The 23,223-nt window shown below is 39.8% G+C and overlaps 1 protein-coding gene across 10 annotated transcripts; it reads right to left on the bottom strand.

Annotated features, from left to right (window-relative positions):
* Positions 1-5,559: 5,559 nt before the first annotated feature.
* LOC133606655 (uncharacterized) lies at positions 5,560-22,638 on the bottom strand. Of its 10 annotated transcripts, none has more exons than XM_061960816.2 (28): positions 22,490-22,638; positions 22,261-22,365; positions 15,559-15,691; positions 15,425-15,484; positions 15,094-15,159; positions 13,567-13,626; positions 13,453-13,488; positions 13,262-13,321; positions 13,075-13,140; positions 12,922-12,981; positions 12,742-12,804; positions 12,609-12,665; positions 12,429-12,491; positions 12,293-12,349; positions 12,120-12,176; positions 11,984-12,046; positions 11,761-11,838; positions 10,957-11,016; positions 10,827-10,871; positions 10,598-10,657; positions 10,459-10,524; positions 10,321-10,368; positions 10,226-10,264; positions 9,728-9,802; positions 9,594-9,633; positions 9,471-9,516; positions 8,304-8,718; positions 5,560-6,218 (listed from the first exon to the last, which is right to left on the bottom strand). In XM_061960816.2, the coding sequence occupies exons 3-28, from the start codon at positions 15,682-15,684 to the stop codon at positions 5,742-5,744; spliced, it is 2,343 nt and encodes a 780-aa protein (XP_061816800.1). In that variant the 5' UTR covers positions 15,685-15,691; positions 22,261-22,365; positions 22,490-22,638; the 3' UTR covers positions 5,560-5,741. The 10 variants fall into 10 exon arrangements, with proteins under 10 accessions (XP_061816800.1, XP_061816808.1, XP_061816805.1 ...); XM_061960824.1 differs by having other exon boundaries at positions 12,335-12,349; XM_061960821.2 differs by having other exon boundaries at positions 12,435-12,491.
* Between the last annotated feature and the right edge of the window lie 585 nt (positions 22,639-23,223).

The following is a 23,223-nucleotide window of genomic DNA, read 5'->3' as shown; positions in this document are numbered from 1 at the left end:
ACGCAAACTCTTGGCGTTCGTGGGAGAGGCAAGTGTGCTCGCCATTGGGCTAAAGTGCCCAAGCTGTCAGTCAAGCAGCATTCTTGAAGTCGTGGGGAAGTGAGATTTTACTAACATATACGAGGCACAGCCACACTGGCTGGCCCCTGTTAGAATGAATTGGCCCAGTCAAAGCAGACTTGAATCCCAAGTTTTAAAAAATTTCTGGAGAGATCTGAAAATATCCGTGCTCTGAAACTTGATTGGGCAGTTTTGCTTTTTGCAGCACCAAAGATAAATGTGTCAAGCTTGTAGCATCACACTCTAAAAAGTCATGAGTCTGTAATTTCTGCCAAAGGTGCTGTTGAATAAATGTGATCTCATTGTTATTAATACTGTTGCTGTGTATCATGAGAAGAAAGGCTTGCTGTTGTTGTTATGCGCCTCCAATAGGTTATATACGGTAGTGCAGGTTCATCCGCGCTATCGTCACGTGATCTCTTCCGGTTCACTTCACGCGAGAGAATGTGAGACATACACGAAAAAGTTCGATGGAGTTGTGTTCTATTTTCCACAGTTACCGATGTTTTGTTTCCCGGTGCTGTGAAGCATTGTAATGATCCTTAAAAATAAACCATCATCTTTCATATATATACAACTGGAGTATTCATTGAAGATGAATGAAGAAGGAGGAAACCCAACAGGTTATGGGCCCAGACGTGCAACGGGAGGAAGATGGCAGCGCCTGATCTTCGATGGAGACGAGGACAACTACGAACTTTGGGAAGTAAAATTTCTTGGTCACATGAGACTTGAACGTTTAAAGGACACAATACTTTCCTCTGGTGAGGTGGACCCAGAGAAGAATGCAGAATGCTTTGCAGAGCTAATCCAGTTCCTAGACGACACAAGTCTGTCGTTGGTAATGAGAGACGCTGCTGACGATGGTCGCAAAGCACTACAAATTTTACGGCGCCATTATGCCAGTGAGGGTAAGCCAATAATTATTTCCCTGTACAACGAATTGTGTTCCCTGAAGAAAGACTCAGAAGAAACTATTACAGACTACATCATTAGAGCCTAAAAGATAGTGACTTCTTTAAGAAATACAAAGCAAGTAATAAGCGATGAGTTGAGCATTGCTATGGTTCTGCGGGGCCTACCGGAACCATACAAACCATTCGTCATTCACATGACACAGAGCAACGATGAAGTGACTTTTGTGGAGTTCAAGAGCAAACTACGAAGCTACGAAGAGACAGAGAAATTTGAACACAAACCAAAATCAGACAACGTAATGAAAGTGGACATAGCGTCAGCGACCTGTTATGGATGTGGGAATCGTGGACATTTCGCGAAAAATTGTCCCCACAAAACAACACCAAAGTGGTGCAACTACCACCGAAGCACAACACATACAGACGCGACGTGCAGAAGAAAAACCAAGCCTGACTCTGCTAAACAAACTATGGAGAAAGAAGAAGATTCAAAGGAAATTGGCACCTCCTTTGTGTTCCAAGCCAGTCATTTGGTGCTTCCAGACGGCATCAAACAAAATGGACTGATGGTGGACTGTGGGGCGACGTCACACATAATCACTGAGAAGAGCAAATTCACACGATTTGATGAGACTTTTAACCCAAACAAACACTACATGGAATTGGCCGATGGAACAAGGAAGAACAACGTGGCGCTGAAGAGAGGCGATGCAGTGGTTCTTCTACGCAACACAGAGGGGAGAAGCGTCCCCGTCACACTGAAGAACGCCTTGTTCATCCCAACCTACCCACAAGACTTCATGTCGGTGAAAGCAGCCACGACTAATGGAGCTCAAGTGATCTTCGGAGAAGGACAAAACCGGCTCATCACGAAAGAAGGAAACACCTTCAAGATAGAAGTACACGAGAGACTGTACTACCTCAAAACGGTAAACCATCAAAAACTGTATGATGACTCTGTGCATGACATTATGTCAAAAGACAAAGTGAATCTATGTTGTGATGTGAAAACATGGCACGAGATCTTGGGGCACTGCAATGTGAATGATGTGTTGAAGCTTCAAAATGTTGTGACAGGCATGACAGTTACAGGAGATACAAAGATAGAATGTGACATTTGTACACAAGGAAAATTCACTAACACTAGGAACAAATTACCTGATGTCAAAGCTAGTGCGCCCCTAGAGCTGGTGCACACTGACCTGGCCGGTCCCATTGACCCCATTGGATTACATGGGCATAAATATTCAGTCTCATTTACTGATGATTATTCAGGGGCAGTATTTGTTTACTTCTTGAAAAATAAGAGTGAAACTACCCTTGCGACAGAGAAGTTCATTGCAGACGTTTCCTCATATGGCAACGTAAAATGTGTGCGCTCAGATAATGGAACTGAGTTCACTGGAAACGATTTTCAAACACTTTTGAGAGAGAAAGGTATCAGACATGAAACCTCGTCACCTTATTCTCCTCATCAAAACGGTACAGCTGAAAGACAGTGGCGAACACTGTTTGAAATGGCAAGGTGTATATATGCTACTAGAAAAAGAGTTACCAAAAACATTATGGCCTTATGCTGTTCAAAGTGCCGCCCACATTCGGAACAGATGTTACAATGACAGAACAAAGAACACACCTTATTTCATGCTAACTGGAAAGAAGCCCAACATTTAAAAAATGTGGGTGTTTGGCTCGGAGTGTTACGCATACACTCACAGTCACAAGAAACTTGAACCAAGGTGTGAGAAAGGAGTATTTGTGGGCTATAGTAAAAATAGTCCAGCATACTTGGTCTATGATCCACAGTCAAGAAAGGTGTCAAAACACAGACTGGTAAAATTCACCAAAAAGAACACTGCAGAAAAAGAGACACAAACAAATGCGTATGACTTGGAAATCCCAGATTGCGAAAGCAATGAAACCAAACTACCTGACACTGTATCAGAAAAATTAGTGAGCATCGAAAATCAAACTGTAGCTCAAAATGATGTTGATAACCAAACACAAACTCTAGAAGTAGAAGAGGATGTGGTGTTAGATGATGCCACAACTAACACAGAGACTAGAACAGAACAAAGAGGTCGTTACCCAAAGAGAGAGAGAATTGTTCCTCCAAAATACTTAGAGGAATATGTAACAAACATTGATGATATCAATGAAAGCCATGACGTTATTGATCACTGTTGCAGGGCAATGTGTGGAGTCCCACAGACGTATAAAGACACCCTGATGTCATCAGAGGCAGCCAGCTGGGAAAAAGCCATGAAAGACGAGTTGGCATCTCTCAAAGAAAATGACACATTTGAACTAACAACATTACCAAAAGGGAAAAATACAGTAGGTGGAAAGTGGGTTTATGCCCTCAAAGAAAACACAGAGAAAGGACAGCTTTTCAAAGCTAGATATGTTGACAAAGGATACAGTCAAACTGAAGGTATAGATTATCAAGAAACATTTGCACCAACCGCAGACATTACTTCTGTGCGTGCATTGATGCAAATAGCTGTCCAAAATGACCTCACCGTCCACCAGATGGATGTGAAAACGGCATATTTACATGCCCCCATTGATGAAGAGATATACCTAGAACAACCAGAAGGTTTTCAGAAAACATCGGACACAGGTGAAAAACTAGTATTTAGGTTGAAGAAATCAATCTATGGCCTAAAACAATCAGGAAGAAATTGGTACAAACTTCTAAATGACCATTTAGAGCAAAACAATTTCAAAAGAAACCTATCTGATCATTGTGTCTACCGAAAACAAACAGAAAATGAAACAGTCATTGTTATCATTTGGGTGGACGACCTGATCATTGCTGCAAGTAGCAAAGAAGCACTTCAGCAATTCAAAGAAACAATGAAAGCCAAATTCAACATGAAAGACCTGGGTAAGATATCTTATTTCCTGGGTATTCATTTTGAACAGAAACAGAATGAAATAAAAATGGATCAAAAAATGTACATACAAAAGATGCTTGAAAGATTTGGCATGTCAGAATGCAAACCTAGAAGCACTCCTTCTGAACAGAAAGTAGAACTGAGCACTACAAATGAAAATGAGTGTGACACTACCGAGGTGGTAAATCCCAGAGAATACCGTGAAATCATTGGTAGTTTGATCTATGCCATGACCTGCACCAGACCAGATATCAGCTGGATTGTTGGTAGGTTATCACAAACATTGGCAAAGCCAACAGCACAGGATCTAGTTTCTGCCAAACATGTGCTAAGGTATCTCAAGGGTACACATGACTTTGAACTAAGTTTCAAGAAAAGTGAGGAAGGCCTCAACCTGATTGCATTTAGCGATTCAGACTGGGCATCATCAATGGAAGACCGACGCAGCACTAGTGGATATTGTTTCGGTCTAACAAAACAAGGTCCAGCTATATCCTGGAAATCAAAGAAACAACCAACAGTTGCATTGTCAACTTGTGAAGCTGAATATATTGCCTTATCCAACACTACACGAGAAAGTATTTATATCACCCAACTGTTGAGTGGCATGGACAAATGTTTGTACAATTGTACAATTCATGGAGACAATCAAGGGGCTCTTTTGCTGAGCAAAAATCCAGTTAATAGACAGAGGTCCAAACATATTGATGTTAAATATCATTTCATTCGTGAGGCACTCACTGAAGGGAAAATTTCATTAGTCTACTGTCCTACAGAAGACATGGTTGCAGACATCTTAACAAAACCTACTACAAGAGCCAAGATTGACAAATTCAAATTATTTTTTTTTGGAAACTAATGTGTTTCACTGTTTCATGGTTATGAGATCAAGGGGGGGTGTTGAATAAATGTGATCTCATTGTTATTAATACTGTTGCTGTGTATCATGAGAAGAAAGGCTTGCTGTTGTTGTTATGCGCCTCCAATAGGTTATATACGGTAGTGCAGGTTCATCCGCCCTATCGTCACGTGATCTCTTCCGGTTCACTTCGCGCGAGAGAATGTGAGACATACACGAAAAAGTTCGATGGAGTTGTGTTCTATTTTCCACAGTTACCGATGTTTTGTTTCCCGGTGCTGTGAAGCATTGTAATGATCCTTAAAAATAAACCATCATCTTTCATATATATACAACTGGAGTATTCATTGAAGATGAATGAAGGAGGAGGAAACCCAACAGGTGCATCAACAAATTTATGAATTTATACATTTTTTATGACTTCAAGTATTAAAAACTGTTGAATTAGATTTTTTTTTATGTGACAAGTAAGCTGGTCACATAAAAAAAATCTAATTCAAATCAAATGTGGAAGAAAGTGAAGCACTGAAAACGTTTTGGATGCATGTCCTAAAACCATGACACCAAAGTCATTCTCACAGCGGTCTTATGTTTGGTCCATCTTCCAGTCACACTATTTTGTTAACATTTCACATGAGGATGCGATGAAGCGGCAACACTAAACTCTGTAATGGAAACCAAAAGACGTACATGTCCAATGCCATGAGATCAAAAGGTCTACCACAGCATGTTCAACCTCTAATACTTTGGTTGGGTCAGGTTGGAAGCAGTGTGCCTCATCACGGCTTTGCTTCCATTTCATTCAGAAATTATAAGAGGCTGCTGCTGGCTGAGGCACTTTAATTTAGCACATTTTGTTGAAAGAAACTAAACAAATGAAATACACAATCAGAATATTAAAATATAAATAGTTGCATATTTAAAACATTGAACTAGTCAGAGGTTCTACAATGCCATTACCTGGTTAAAATCAAGAACAGGATTAAGGCATTTGATTTGGTTTCGTCAATCTTCCAGCTCAATGAGTTTCTTCAGATCAGACTTCAAAATCTCCTCGTCCTCTTCTTCCACTTCCACCTCGATGCCATCCATCGTCTTCTGCAGCTCTTCCTTGATGCGGTTCAGCTCCAGGAGTCCATCCTGTAGGTCTTTGCAAACTTCTCTGATTTTCGCGGCGAACTCAGTCTTGGCACCCTTTTTCAGCTCTGCAGAGTCCTTGGCCAAGAAGAAGAGATCTAGTGCCAGGAAGAGGCCCGACATGACCCCAGTGGTGATGCTCATCGCCTGGGCTGCTTTGGCAGCACCACCCGCCACACTGAGGACCTGGACAGTGTTGATCAGGCTTTCTGTGTTAATGACCAAAGCTTTGCCAGCCCGGCCGCCCTCCTTCATGACATGTTTGACGTTCTGGTTGAGATGTTTTTTGGAGATGCTCTCGGCGTACTGCTCAAAGTTCCACTCCTCAAGAGTGTCCATCCCTTCCTGTCAGGGAGCAAAAGTGTGTCACTTGAATTACTGATCAAAATAAATACATGACTGGTGCACATTTAGCATGTCATATATAAAACAGTGATAGGACAACAATTAAGCTGCATTCCAAAAAATTAGTTTATAGTTCATCTAGCCACTGTCAGCCTACGGCTACAATTGAGCCATTTTACATACTTTTGTGTTTAACTGTTCATATTTCCTACAATGGTTGGTTTCCCTTTTTTAGCAAAACCTTGTATTTAATTGTACTGTTATCTTTCCATTTTGAAATAATCACAAAACATTATCGCATTAATCAAAGTATAAACGCGTATTAAATCGAGCAATTTATTTTGAACGCAAAGTCTCCTTCACCTTAACCACAGTAAAGCAAGCAGGTTGCCTTACTGACAGTACAAAGATGAGTGAGGAGACTCAAACTGGTTTGCTCACTTCAAAATACACCCCCTAGATCAGTGGTTCTTAACCTGGGTTTGATCGAACCCTAGGGGTTTGGTGAGTCGGGCTCAGGGGTTCGGCGGAGGTCAAAACACACCCGATTCATCGTGTAAATACAAACATCTCCCTATCGGCGTATTACGGATACGGCAACAGCTGACTCATTTGCAGGTGTGTAATTTGTTGTGAGTTCATGCACTGTGTTGGTTTTGTTGTTTGAACAAGGAGATGTTCATGCACGGTTCATTTTATGCACCAGTAAAAAAAAAAAACATGGTAACACTTTAGTATGGGGAAGATATTCACCATTAATTAGTTGCTTATTAACATGCAAATTAGTAACATATTGGCTCTTAACTAGTCATTAAGTACTTATTAATGCCTTATTCGGCACGGCCTTATTATAACCCTAACCCTGACCCTAACCAAATAACTCTAAATTAAGTCTGTTACTTAGAATATGTTCCCCTAGTGTCCAAATAACTCTAAATTTGGTCTTTGTTACTTAGAATATGTTCCCCATACTAAAGTGTTACCAAAAACATATCACTTTGTCTTTAGTTTGAAAAAAACATTTTATTTTTCACTAAAGAAGGGTTCGGTGAATGCGCATATGAAACTGGTGGGGTTCGGTATCTCCAACAAGGTTAAGAACCACTGTTCTAGATAAAACTGTTACCAGGCTGAGCAAATTCTGAAAATGTAATTTACGTCAATATTAAATTATGTATGGAAGTAATTTACTGCAAATAGCGGTAAATCCTAACTTTGACATTATGCACAGTAGTCCATGGTCACACTAAAACTTAAGTAGAGACACTTTAATGCAAAAGTATATAATAAAAAATAAAAAGGAACGTGCAGATTTAGCAAACAGTTAATGTAGATTCCTAATTAAGCCTTTAGCTTGACGCTCCTCTACTTTCTCCTGCTCGGCTTGCTGCGGCGACAATAAACAAAACTCCAGACGCTCCTCTTCGTTTTGTATCGTTTACTTAATAATTCAAAAACGTAAAACAATAACGATGTGGGAACAAATGAATGGCAAAATAAAGAGAGTTTGTTACAGTAGGTGTTAGAAAAAGCAAGACTAAGAAAAAGTAAGAGTGAGGTCAAAAAACTGTGGCTCAATTCCCCCGCACCTGACTGCCATTACCCATAATGCACTGTGTCCAAAAACCAACCTACCACACAGATCCTTCCGCCATATATGCAATTTACACAGTTACGTCATCAAACTATTTAGACAAATGTAATAATTATTCTAAGCATGCAAATATAGTAAATAGTCCCATTTTGGCTGAATAAACATAAAGCCTTCCATAAAAATGTAAATTAACTTAAACAGCATTTAGGCTCCTACAGTTAAAGTGAAAGACTAACATTTATCTCCAAAGCCTCAAGCAGTTACAACTTTGTGTCATGCTGCGCCACCTACAGCATCATGCCAGCATAGACAACAGATGTAGATGAAGACCCAGAGAATTACGGTAAAACCACCAATTTAAGGCCAAGGTTGTCATTCATTAAAAGTAATTAGCATATTGCAGTTGCAAAATACTTTTTAAAATTTGATTTTGTTCACCTGGAATACTTTGAGTGGGCCCTGAATGCATCATTAGTGTTCAAGTGTCTCACCTGCAAGAACTCCAGACACTCTTTGATGTCATTGATCTGCTCCTGGTAGTCTTGGATCATTTTTTCCACCTTCTTACGATCCGTCTTCGAATGCACCGTGTCTGTGATGTTGGCGGAGGCAGAGGCTACGCCACCCGCTGTGGCAACGCCGATACCCACAGCTGTGACAATGAGCGACGTTCCTGCCGTGAACGGGGCCAGGATCAGACCGGTGATGGTGGTAATAGAGCCTGCCACGCTGGCCACACCACCACCGATGCTGGCCTTAACAGTCTTCTTGTGAAAGTTGTCAGCGGCGTCAGCCAGCGTGACGAGCTCCAGGATGCGCTGCTGCAGAGAAGCGCCACGATGGTTGAAAAGGCGAACAAAGAGCCGAGCCGCCATGAAGACACGATCGGCCGCTTGTTCCACTATCCTGATATGGATACAGAAATAGTTAAGTATTATTCTAAGTTGTATTGCAAGAAGGGAGGGGTATCGCTAACATTTTAAACAATACAAGTGCCAAATAGGTACTTGAAAAATGAAACTTACTAATTCGGTTTTAAAAAATGTTGCTTTAATTTTGTGACATGCAGGTTGAACAGAATAATAATTATATTTCAATTTTAAAAACAGGATAAGTAATTAATGTAAAACATTTCATAGGACTTGTCTATTCTTGATGCTGTGATAATTGTGATTACCTTCACCGCATGGGTGTTTTACTTTACATTGTATATTGTTTTGTCTGTGTGTGCAAATATATAAAACATACTAATACCGCCCCTCGCCCCTAAAAAGTCATAATTATTGCAGCAAAACCAGCAGCAATTCGGAGCGCACACAATGTGCAAAAAAGACCTGCCTATGTTGTAATGTTCCGAGGTTCGTGAACACACCTCGCTCACCATGCCCACGATTGGTGAATAATCACGTGCTGTGTTACTGTTAGTGCTACATGAAAATAGTTGCATCTAACCGCTGCGGTTGGCACGCAAAGGTTGGCAATAGAGTTTAAAAAAAGCGCCAGACTGTCAGTACTACATTACTCACATAACTTCAAGCAACGTGCTTTAGCCCTGATGGCTGATTCTGCATTATTTAGCACCAATAGCTTTTTCGGGCTAGTTCCTACCATTAGGGAAGTTATTTTTGACAACCATCCCTTATTGTAAGTTTACTTACTCCTCAGCGTCATTATTCTGGGTGGCCTCGTTCCACTCAGTCCAGCCTAAAAAAAAAAAAGGGAGAAATAAGTTATGTACACTATGAACCTAATTTAATTGTTCAGGCATCAAAACTGCATACCATCGACTGTTCTCCACCATGCCAGTAGTCCATCTTCATCCTGGAAAGCAAAAATGTTTACACTCAATGGAGCGTGGCAACTTGTACATAAACAAAAAGGTGGCATCTTTTATAAAATAAACAATATGACATACCTCCAAAGGGTCTAAGGAGCTTCCATCATTGAGTGCAGTCATTTCAACCATCTCCAGTGTTTGGACCTCCACCTCCTTCCAGTGTGAATTTAATGACACATGACCGTCAAAATGGGAAAGCGAGGAAAAGTAAACAGTATTTTCTCATTTCTAAAAGGACATAAACATTGCTCCATTTGTCACAAGGTCCATGTACTTGAGTGTGTGTAAAAAGAACTGCAAATGGCTTCTGTGACTTTCTAAAAATTGTACTGAATGATATATTCTTAGTATTTTTTCTCTACAATTGAATATTTGAACTTGCATAATTAATGTTTCATGTAGAATACCATATTGGTGAACTGGCGGTCCACAAAAAAAGTCACCATCCTGTGGTCTTCTTTTAGGTTGTGTGTTCAAGACAACACAATGCTGTGTGTGTGCACACTGTGGTGCACTTGTGTTTACTTTTTTTACTCAACTCTCACCACACGGCATTTTGTGTCACATGTGCGTTACCTGTGGCAAAGGCTGTGTGTCGGCCGATGCGTTTGAGTCCTGTAAATAAAGATGGAGTAAAAACAGCGAATGATACCTAATGACTCACTCACTACCTTTGCTCGAAAAAGCCCACTTGGAATAATTCTTTTGATTCTGAAGGTCTGGAAAATAAAAGGAAAAAATACATTCTGTGATTGCCAGGCAAAGGTTTACAATCAAACTTGAATAAAAAAAATAAAAAAAAGCCAAACCTTTCTTTTCTCATTTGGCTGAGTTTTCAACTCACAGTTGCTGGGATCATCTACGTACCAAACAGACTGAGGAGAGGTTGGTACACCGTTAGTAAATACAAATCAATCAGCCATTTAACACGCATCAAGTTAAATGTACATGTGTCTCTACTGCGCCATCATTTAAACTCTCAGAGCTGCACGCCAATGGTTGGACATCCTAAGGAGAAAAAAAACATGTTAGGCTGATTTTAGTCTAGGCACAACCATGCTGATTACTTAATCACATTACGAGACTGGAAGGCTGTACACCAAAAAGTATATGTGATTTTCAATGTTGACATGTTTTATCTAATATTAAAAAATAAAAGATGACATTGACTTTTTACCTGCTTCAGAGATGTATCAGAGTCCACAGTATCCTCTTGTGACATCTGCATTACACAAAAACAACATGTAAGCAGCATCCACAAATTTGTTTTTGCCGTTAGCTTTCATGGGACCGCTTCCATATCTTACCGGTGTGCTCGACCTTGATGGTATGACTTTGTGCATAAACCCCTTCAGCCCTCTGCTCTTCTATGAAAAAAATAAAAATGCTTGGAAACATTTTTGTTGCACTCTGAGAAGTGAGCTCAACATAATCTACATCCATAGAAAAAAATTGAGAGTTCTTTTTTTGAATTGGGTGCCAAAACATTTAGTAGAAATGGTAAAGCTAATCCTGCTTCATCCATCCATCCATTTTCTATTGATTGTCCCTCTCGGGGTGACGGGGGCTGCTGGAGCCTATCCCCTTGCTACTAAATAAATAATAATAATAATAATAAATGGGTTATACTTGTATAGCGCTTTTCTACCTTCAAGGTACTCAAAGCGCTTTGACAGTATTTCCACATTCACCCATTCACACACTGATGGCGGGAGCTGCCATGCAAGGCGCTAACCAGCAGCCATCAGGAGCAAGGGGTGAAGTGTCTTGCCCAAGGACACAACGGACGTGACTAGGATGGTAGAAGGTGGGGATTGAACCCCAGTAACCAGCAACCCTCCGATTGCTGGCACGGCCACTCTACCAACTTCGCCACGCCGTCATTAAGTTAAATACATCTTAGCAATGAAGATGTAATGTTAAATAATCTTAATTTTTTTGCCTACGACAAGATTGTCTAAAAGCATTTTACTTTCTTTCTCTCCTAATCTTGAAATCTAAAAGACTAAACGCCATGTGACAGTTGTTATGTTGCCAAGCAACAGCGACAACAGATGAAAGCACCTCGATGTTAACCGAGGTAACCACCACAATCTTCTAAATAACTTTACCGGCTTCTCAGGCAAGTTGTTGTTATCGACCAGGCTTTCTTCGCTGGATGAGACGTCACGCTGGAGAGGCTGCGTGTCCTGCGGAGGCAAGAACAAAAAATATTTTCAACTGCAGTCTGTAGTAAGCTTTCAAAAATAGAGGGGAAAAAGCTGACCATAACAAAACAAAAGCATGTGACAACTAAAACATTTTTTATATACTGCTCCTCTTCCAAAAAGTCACCTTTGGCTGTGAGTATTTGAATGGATTGACTTTATGTAATACACCTGCCATCATTCCTGGTTTCTAAAAAAAAAAAAAAAAAAAAAATCAGAGGCAAATTAAAATCATTTTGACGAACATTTCTTGTTACCAGTACCTCTTTTTCATTGAATTCATCTCCGGGCTCTGCATCCTGAGGCTCATGCTTTGGTGTCTGAAGCAGTCAAATCAACGTTTAGTTATTTAAAATAGCCATTTTATCAATTTGTTATTTAATTATTGGCTTGACAACACATTATTAGGGACGCTTTTGCTTGGGGCAAACCGCACCTGTGTTGAAGACTTGAATGGATTGACTTTGAATACACTTGCCATCATTCCTGGTTTCTTAAAAAATGAATAAAAAATACATTAAAATAAAATCTAAGGCAAATTAAAATCATTTTGACAAATATTTCTTGCCTACCGGTACCTCTTTTTCATTGAATTCATCTCTGGGCTCTGCATCCTGAGGCTCATGCTTTGGTGTCTGAAGCAATCAAAACAATGTTGGATAATTTAAAATAGCCCTTTTATCACTTTATTTAATTATTGACAACACAATAGTATTAATATTAGGGACGCTTTTGCTTGGGGCAAACCGCACCTGTGTTGAAGACTTGAATGGATTGACTTTGAATACACTTGCCATCATTCCTGGTTTCTTAAAAAATTAATAAAAAATACATTAAAATAAAATCTAAGGCAAATTAATATTTTGACAAATATTTCTTGCCTACCGGTACCTCTTTTTCATTGAATTCATCTCTGGGCTCTGCATCCTGAGGCTCATGCTTTGGTGTCTGAAGCAATCAAAACAATGTTGGATAATTTAAAATAGCCCTTTTATCACTTTATTTAATTATTGACAACACAATAGTATTAATATTCGGGAAGTTTTTGCTTGGGGCAAACAGCACCTGTGTTGAAGACTTGAATGGATTGACTTTATGTAATACACCTGCCATCATTCCTGGTTTCTTAAAAAAAAAAAGAAAAAAAAAAAGAATAAAATAAATAAATCTAAAGGCAAATTAAAATAATTTTGACAAATATTTCTTGCCAACCGGTACCTCTTTTTCATTGAATTCGTCTCTGGGCTCTTGGGGCTCTGCATCCTGAGGCTCATGCTTTGGTGCCTGAAGCAGTCAAATCAACATTTGGTTAATTTAAAGTAACAAAAACTTTGTTATTTAATTATTGGCTTGACAACACAATAATATTAATATTCGGGAAGTTTTTGCTTGGGACAAACAGCACCTGTGTTGAAGACTTGAATGGATTGACTTTCTGGATCATCCCTTTAAACATTCCCGGGTGCTGAAACACAAATGGTTGTCTTTTTAAAAAGGGAGAGCCAAGGAAACATGTCAAACAAAGAACACTGTCCTGTTGATAAAGTCTACAATAATTCTGGCTATTAGTCATCATGACAGGAATCATTGGCTGACCTGTCCTGATGACTCAGACCCTCCAGTTTCAGGGACCTGTGGGAGAACCGCTTAAATTATCGAACATGCATTATCTTATGTTTCATGAAAACATGCTACGCGTGCAGTGCTTACTTGAGAGGAAGTCTTGAATGGGTTTACCTTCTGCATGACCCCTTTAAGCATACCAGGGTTCTGAAAAATATATCCGTCTTATTGTTATTGCTGTAATTTGAGTAGGTTTCTTTTCATAATGATAAATTACAGTAGAACCTCCCCTTATAACTTTCCCAGTTCAGAACCACAGCCCAAACACAAATATGCTTCTGCATACGAACTTAGTATGAGCAGTCCTTATTTACAACCTCGTATACAGTATAAACTTGCACAGACACTTCCCAGAGCCACAAAACACTACCCCATTATCTACACAGCAAGGTCCATTCAAAAACTGGAATTCTCAACACAAGCTTGTAATATCTCTTCAAAGATGAAGGAAATGTATGTTTGGTGGCCAATGGTGGGAGAACACAGTTTTGTGCTGCGCTCCCTCCCAGTATTATTGTAGCAAAACAATTTACAAATGTGCATCTCAATGGCACATTGCTCACACAGCCTCTGTTCCTGTTTTTCTATGATAATACTTCCATACCATCAGTGTTACAATCCAATTGTACAGTAATGCAAAGGTTCCTAGGAAATATAGGTTGCAGGAGGAACAGTTAAAGAGAGACACGGAACCAAAAGCAAGCAGAGACAGTGTGTGTGTGACGAGTGTAGCTTTTGGTGAAGTTTGAATAGTTAAAGTGAGCAAGTTCAAAGATCTAACAGTCCAGTCTAAAAAGTAAAAGTTAAGGATGTAAGAGACTAAAAAGGTGCAAGAAGACTCACCAACATTAGTGTTTTGTTTTGACTTTATAAATCATTTTATACATAATCATATTTTGTGATATAGATACAGATAGTGTACAAAGTGTACAGATCACAAACCTTTACTAAAAGTGGTACTTCTGTCGAAACTGGAAATAATCAGAATATTTTTTTATGGGAAATATGTTCTCAGATATGAACTTTCCCCAATTGTGAATCTCGTTTAAAAAAAAAACTATAAAGTGTGTAATTGGAGTTCTCACTCGCATCTCCCATGTTAGCACAAGAATGATCAATAACATTTTTTTAAAATGTCTGAATTTTATTAAATTTTTTTATTCCTGTCCTAAAAATATCACATTTAAAAATATACCATCAAATAATGCAACATTATAAGAGTGGTGGAGGACACAAATGTTTGCAACACTAGGATAGCTTTGTGAGCTTGTGCCAACATAACATTTACATTTTAACAGCAACATCATGCTAGTTTAGCCCATTTGCTAAAGAAAAACTAAATGATGAAACTTACAGATCCCATATCCTAAAAACTAAGATTGAGGATTTGCTTCAAGATGTGTAGCAAATCATCTAGCTAGAGGCCATGAGGAAGTAGGTAAAAACCCCGAACTTCTAAGGAGACAGTTTAATAACCTCTTCAGTCAGGTGTAGCAAACAAGTGGAACACTAAAGAGCTCAACATAGGCCGACAAAAAAGGCTGAAAACTCATGCAATGGTGTACTTTGTGCTTGACTCCAAATGCAGACTTCTTGTTCCCGAGTTCTTCTTACCGGTGTGGGATTTGTTCCTACATCTGGCAAGTCTTCAGTGGCACTTTTGCCAACCGTGGAGGGTGTCTGCACAAAAAAAATGTAGGCAAAGGCTGACACAAAATTGTATAAAACCTGTGTTTGTCTTGCCTGCAACAAACTTTCTGCATAACGCCCATCACTCCAGTCCTCTGCAAACATATAACCTCATGTATTGTGTCCTGCTCACGTTTAAGGGTGTACAGAAAATGTATAAATAGCGTACCTTCGACTTTGGAACACTCAAGACTTCAAGAAAATAATTCCAGTTGAATGTCTGCAAACATGTCAGTGTTTTTATGTCAACATTTACCTGCTGGGTTCCGCCTGAGTCTTGTACTTCAGAGCTGTGTGTGATTGGATTGTCCAGATCCTGGTGGTGGAAAAAAAACAAATCCTGGCTTGATATAATAGAAACATTGAGCCCATTATCAGAATCACCCTAACCTGTTCATTGGGCCTCGGTGGAAGTGATGGAACTGTGGGCAATCTCGGTGGAAGTGATGGAACTGTGGGCAATCTCGGTGGAAGTGAGGGAACAGTGGGTGCTGAGCGCTTTTCTTTGCGAAACATATTCAAGCTGAAACATTAATTAAAGATGGCAATTAAAAACATTATGGAGTGTGGCTGCAGTGTCAAACTATCTGTAAAAAATTATATTGGATAGTAGTCAAATGGGGGGAGAGGGGATTTCCAGGACACCCTGGAAATGCCCTGACATTTCCAGGGTGTCAAAAAACATCTCATAAAAAAAAATACAATTTTTTTCTATTTACAACAATTATATATTTTGTCTCAATTTGTGCGGTTCAAAATACACGATTCAGAGTGACCGGCAACCAAAACAAACCTGTTGGCGCGCTTATAAGAGGATTATGTTAAGATGACAGAGTTAGTCAAGTGGACCAGCAAATAGGAGAAAGCGAGAAGAAAGCAAACTGTTTTTATTGTCAAGGTGTCAACCTTTTTCTCACAGACACTGAATGTATGTGATCAACAAAAGCACAAGTGGAGAGTTATGCCTTTTATCACAAATATGAGTATTAAAGTGCTCAAAATGGTAAACTATTGTAACTGAGGATCTAGTCAAATGTAATGTAAAGTTCAGCAGGTAGGAAGTCAAGAGCCACTTTCTTTTAAAGGAGCAACATGATTATTTTCTACAATTAAGATACTTATGGTCTACAACAGTGGTTCTCAACCTTTTTTCAGTGATGTACCCCCTGTGAACATTTTTTTAATTCAAGTACCCCCTAATCAGAGCAAAGCATTTTTGGTTGAAAAAAAGAGATAAAGAAGTAAAATACAGCACTATGTCATCAGTTTCTGATTTATTAAGTTGTGTAACAGTGCAAAATATTGCTCATTTGTAGTGGTCTTTCTTGAACTATTTGGAAAAAAAGATATAAAAATAAATAAAAACTTGTTGAAAAATAAACAAGTGATTCAATTATAAATAAAGATTTCTACACATGGAAGTAATCATCAACTTAAAGTGCCCTCTTTGGGGATTGTAATAGAGATCCATCTGGATTGATTAACTTAATTCTAAACATTTCTTCACAAAAAAAGAAATCTTTAACATCAATATTTATGGAACATGTCCACAAAAAATCTAGCTGTCAACTCTGAATATTGCATTGTTGCATTGTAATGAATGGAATAGCCTACTTGATTTGATGTTCAGTTTATAAACTTAAATTCATATTTTGTTGAAGTATTATTCAATAAATATATTTATAAAGTATTTTTGAATTATTGCTATTTTTAGAATATTTTAAAAAAATCTCACGTACCCCTTCAAGTACCCCCAGGGGTACACGTACCCCCATTTGAGAACCACTGGTCTACAACATAACATGTAATGGTGGTGCTTTGGTCAAAATGTAGCATAGATTAGGTTTTACAGACCATCTTCAAGCCGCTGTATGACTGTCTCTTCAGGATGTGCCATTTGGTGGGTGTTTTTATTTGCGTGCCAAAAACCTACTCCAGGTCAAACCCCCTTCGACAGCATCTCCACTCGGTCAGCCATGTTGTAGTTTTTAGTGCTTTCATATCAAGTCTAGTAACTAAGTTTGAACTGTACGCTACTTTTTATTACAAATGGCAACAGCGGAGGGTTTTATCATGCATGTGCGTGTACAAGCCAGCCTGCCCCACAACACACAAGAGGATAGAGAGAAATAAGGAACTTTCTGACCACAACTTTGGACTAAAAGTGAATCCTCAGGTAAACGTCTACCATATATGCAGATATCCACTCACAAATTTCAAACGGCTCATTTGGAATATGGCAAGATTGTTTTATAAACATCTCCACCATGCCTCCATGGTTTGATTAAACATTTTCGGGACTTATGGGGATCTAAAATACACAGAATTAGGGATCTTATTACGCATGCACCTCCTGGTAGCCCAGCACTTCCAAAACCCTCAAATCTAGACTCCAAACATCCCAGAACAAGCTAGTCAGGTTACTTGTAGACCTCCACCCCAGATCACACCACACTCCTACCCACTTCTCCAAAGTGGGCTGGCTCAGGGTGGAGGACAGAGTAAAACAACTTGCACTGAGCCTAGTCTATAAAATTCGCTACACCTCTCTGATACCAAAGTACTTGTCAAACTACTTCCATAACGTAAATGACCGCCATAACCACAACACCAGGGGGAGCTCCACAAACCACGTTAAACCCAAATTCCGATCTAACAAAAGGTCTTAACTCATTCTCCTTCTATGCCACATCAATATGGAATGCACTCCCAACAGGTTTAAAAGAAAGTGCATCTCTACCCTCCTTCAAAACCGCACTAAAAGAACACCTCTAGGCAACGACAACCCTAGACTAACACCCTCCCCCCCACCACATCCCACCTCCCCGCATTGTAATTAATCAAATGTAAATAATCAAATGTATATACTTGTTCTTATGCTTTCTGAGCTCACTATGTTCACTGCTCACTGTACATATCCTACCAAGTCAGACCTACATTGTTTCAATGTCCATTTCTCAGATGATACTATTGTTGATGACTGAAGTGCTGATATCAACCAAACCTAAAAACTTTTTAATTCCCAGTCGACGATGTAATGGACTGTCACACGGACTGTTCTGTGGTCCTACTTGACCACATGTGTGTGGTCAACGCCAAGTAAGTGACTTTACTTAACTGAGCGGCTATGAGCTTCCTCACTTCGGCGTACATTTTTGGCAGCATTTCTCATGTGAAATATGCCCGGCTTGGCAACTGGTACCTGGGGTAGAAGACTTTGATGAGGCGAACAAACCTGTCGCGTTTGACAGTGGGGACTAGATCTTTAGCAATGTGATATGCGATCGCTCTGGTTATCCGTTCCCACCTTTTGCTGGTTTTCTCATAAAGGCACTCAGCGTGATCCTGAAGCTTCCGTTGTACATCGTTTTAGCGCTGGGGACATGGATTGCACTGCCACTGTCATGCCACAAAGTTTTATGCACTCTTTGTACTGTATTGGGTGTCGCTGTTGAAGGTGGTGGAATAGGTTCGTTGTGCTCAAACTTTTTGTAGTCACGGGTTTCTGACACTCCATACAAAACACATTTTCCTGCTTTTCGTCCAGTGGCTTAAATCCAAACCACCGCCACACAACTGAGCCAGAAGCATACCTGCCAACTTTTGAAACTCAAAAAGCCTAGTAGCCAGGGGCTGGAGGTCCAGGACAAAGTCCTGGTGGGGGATTTGGTCATTTTATCATGAAATAAATGTTATCGATATTAAGATATATCTTACAAACTCTGTATATCGTCCAGCCCTACCAGGACGCCTTTAAAGGGCAACTTCATTTTTTGGGTAATTATGCCTATCGTTCACAATTCCTTATGAAAAACATGACGAATGGCTTTTCTAATTTTTTTATGCATTCTAACTTTTAAATAAACCTAAATAAAAGTCCGCTTACAGCGGGGCCAATTGGAGGGTCCTCTATTCTGCCCATAAAATCCAATAAATACCCATTCAAAAACCAACAATAATCCATTTACATTTTGTGACTTGAATATTAACCAAGTATTAGTGATATTATTGTATGCGCTAACGCAGACAATTATTTATAGCGGTGCTGTGATCACAAGCCTGTGTACAATTTCGACGTGATCGACTGGTGAGGTGTTTCCTCGCTTCCTTGCTCCCTGGAAGTTTAATGTAGATCATAGAGCATGCCTCTCACCTGTATCAAGTTGGGACACTTTGACAGGACCCAGAAATGAAGAGAACGACGCGAAAAGACGCTTGGCCTCCCCCCACACCGTTTCTATGTGAAGATTGTCATTCTTCATATAAATGGGAATATATCAACATCCTAGCAGTCGACATCCCAATGACAGCAGACCTTGTACAGTCAGTGATGTTTTATTGTTTGTTAGCTCTTATAAATTCTGCAGTGAGTAGTAATCAGTGATGAGGGGAAAAAAGCAAACATGATGCTTTTTTTTTTTATTTTTATTTTTTTTTAAATTGGCCGAAAAATTATCAAATAGGTAAACATTAAATGTTATTATAAATGTGCCCGTTACTACATTACATATATACTTACATCATGTATATAAAACCTCAATGGAGGTGTTTGGATGTTTTTTTTTTAAGAGCTTTATAGGCTGAATAGAGCAGTTCCCATAGGATCCATTGTAAGCTGACTTTTGATCGCATTTATTTATTTATTATTTAGAATGGAAAAAAAAAAAAATCAGTAGTCATGTCTCAATGATTATGAACTATAGGCAAAATTCCATAAAAAGTGCAGCTGCCCTTTAAGTCAACAGTCTCGTCTCGTTCAAACAGGACCACTGTCAAGAGCTCTTTTCCCCCACTTCGGCCTTTGCAACAGCACTACACGTCACAGCCTGTCCAAGTACACAAACAAAAAAACAATGTCCTAAAAATGGCTTACACTTTATTAAATGTTGATTAATGTTCTTAACTTCCACTCAATTACAATAGAAAAGTTGGGATCAATGAAACTCACTGCACAGTTCACCAAAATCACATGGTAGTTTCTAACATTAAATGACTTATTTTTGTCATGTGAAGTGCCACAGTGACTAGGTTTGCTATGCACCCCCAAATGACTGAAGACGCAGTGTTGCCGATTTTGTCGCTAAATCTGGTTTTTCCAAATCCGCTCGGCGACTTTTTTTCTAGACAGCTACAAGTGACAAATATTTTCCCGATATAATTCAGGACTTTTTTTGTGTCTTAGATAGTCTAATGTGAAAGCACGCTGCGGTTACTGCCCTCAACGAGCAGCGGCGGGTGCTGCCGTGAGCCCCTCCCCCACTCCCCTTACCTGCGGTCAGTCTGCTGCGCGAGCAAAGCGGACACACTCACTACTCAAAGTCCAGGCTGAAAATTAAACACGCAAGTGCATAGCTGCCGCTGTTTTCCCCCTTGGTTCCAAGAGCAAGATATGAATGTAAATACTTCTTCACTGTAATGTCAGGCTAAAAATAATTCACTGCAAAGTCCCAATCCCATCGATGAGGTTAATGAGCCAGTCAATAGAAGAGAATAATGTCACCTCCCTCTAGTCCAGTGATTCTCAAACTGGTACACAGGCAAATAATCACTTGATTAAAGTACAGTGTTTCATTTTCCTATATTCTAACACTGACTGTTCAAACTGAACAGTGGCCAAAAATATCAAATATACTTGTTAAATAAAAGATCTACCTTGTTTTTAATGAATATTTAGGCCTACTACGCTGTGTTTTAATGCTAGTCATTATGGTGGTACTTGGAGAATTTGTGTTTTCTGTGGTGGTACTTGGCGAAAAAAAGTTTAAGAACCACTGCTTACCATGAATTGATTTACGTGGACCTCGACTTAAACAAGTTGAAAAACGTATTCGGGTGTTACCATTTAGTGGTCAATTGTACGGAATATGTACTGTGCAATCTACTAATAAAATTCTCAATCATCCATCCATCCATCCATTTTCTACCGCTTATTCCCTTTTGGGGTCGCGGGGGGCGCTGGAGCCTATCTCAGCTACAATCGGGCGGAAGGCGGGGTACACCCTGGACAAGTCGCCACCTCATCGCAGGGCCAACGCAGATAGACAGACAACATTCACACTCACATCCACACACTAGGGCCAATTTAGTGTTGCCAATCAACTTATCCCCAGGTGCATGTCTTTGGAGGTGGGAGGAAGCCGGAGTACCCAGAGGGAACTCACGCAGTCACGGGGAGGACATGCAAACTCCACACAGAAAGATCCCGAGCCCGGGATTGAACCCAAGACTAATCAATCAATCAAAAATGCTTAGTCTTTTGATCAAATGTAATTCTAATTGTTTAATGGACATAAGGTTAAACCTACTCAGTGGCCTAGTGGCTAGAGTGTCCGCCCTGAGATCGGAAGGTTGTGGGTTCAAACCCCGGCCGAGTCATACCAAAGACCATAAAAAATGGGACCCATTGCTTCCCTGCTTGGCACTCATCATCAAGGGTTGGAAGTGGGGGCTAAATCACCAAAAATGATTCCCGGGCGCGACACCGCTGCTGCCCACTGCTCCCCTCACCTCCCAGGGGGTGATCAAGGGGATGGGTCAAATGCAGAGGACAAATTTCCCCACACCTAGTGTGTGTGTGTGTGACAATCATTGGTACTTTAACTCAACTTGCAGTTCTGATCAAACTTTTTTTTCTCCTACCACAACGTTTTTCCTCTCTCCTAAAATTCATTGTGATCAATTATACACACACAATGACGTCATCTACCACTTCTGGCGAATTTTAGGACAGCCAATAGCTGCTTTCCTTACTGGAGAGTGGGCAAGCCTGTAAATACGCCCCTGGCGGTGTGTTGTTATTTATTTCCTGTGTCTGAGCTGAAACAAAACATTTAGCCGAATTTATATAAAAGGTCTTGGTGAGAGGCTACATGTAATAAAAGTTGCTTTCCACCAACGCCTTTAGAAAAATACATTTAAAAAAGTCTAAACTGGATGTGACCGAGTTTGTCAGGCAGTTTAGTGAGATTTGCTTCACACAGAAACAAAAGTTGCTAGCGTCACTAGTGAACCAGTGGAATGTTCGCGGCATAACGAACGTATTCTACACCTAGCAAAAAAAACAAGGTGTAGAAAAAGCAACAAACATCCTACCCTTTAGTTGAGTCAGGAAATGAGCATGATCCACAGCGCCACCGCAACGCTTCACTTCCCTCACGCAGTACAGCCGTCAAACTGGTTGGGCAGAAGTTGACCGACCTGTAAAAGAGTGACGTCACCGGACTTGTTCGCGTCTACTCTGATTTCACACACAAGTCCTTCAACAAATACAAGAGTGGGTGAACAGAAAGACAAAGTATCGGTCATTCAGTGAATTCAGTACCGAGTTGGTGCTCTTGGAGGTCTTAGTATTAGCAAGTCGTCTGGGGAGTCCTCTCACAAGCTAAACTCGTGTTTAGAAAGCATTGATGTGAAATTAAGTACACCCGTGTTAGCTGTGTTCATCCGCTAGGGGGAGTGGAGAGTCAGCAAACACACGTGCCTCCAATAACTATGATGACTTTTTGCTAAACAAGTTTAAAAAATACACTTATCCTAGGCCAGGGGTTCCCAAACTACGCTGGCAGGCCGGACCCGCGGGAAGTCCCAAGTTAAAATATATATATATATATATATATATATATATATATATATATATATATATATATATATATATATATTAGTGATGGGTTGATGAGGCGTCATGAAGCGTTTCGACACATTGCAAAACTGTATTGATACTGTGTCGATACTGTGTCACTAAATACTGACATCTGCTGGACATTAAAAATCCCTACAGGCAACCTATGGACCGACTCAACTGACACTGATTTTATGCCCTAGTACAGGGGTCACCAACCTTTTTGAAACCAAAAACTACTTCTTGGGTACTGATTAATGCGAAGGGCTACCAGTTTGATACACACTTAAATAAATAAATATATTGTCATTTGTAAGTTACACGTAAGTGTGATTTAAACAAGAATAGCTAAATAAATACATTTATATATATAAAAAAATGGGTATTTCTGTCTGTCATTCCGTCGTACATTTTTTTTTCTCCTTTTACGGAAGGTT

Source organism: Nerophis lumbriciformis, linkage group LG05, assembly GCF_033978685.3.
Source record: "Nerophis lumbriciformis linkage group LG05, RoL_Nlum_v2.1, whole genome shotgun sequence".
Classification (NCBI taxonomy): Eukaryota; Metazoa; Chordata; class Actinopteri; order Syngnathiformes; family Syngnathidae; genus Nerophis; species Nerophis lumbriciformis.
The sequence above is the reverse complement of the archived record's forward strand: the minus strand, read 5'-3'. Positions and strand labels throughout refer to the sequence as shown.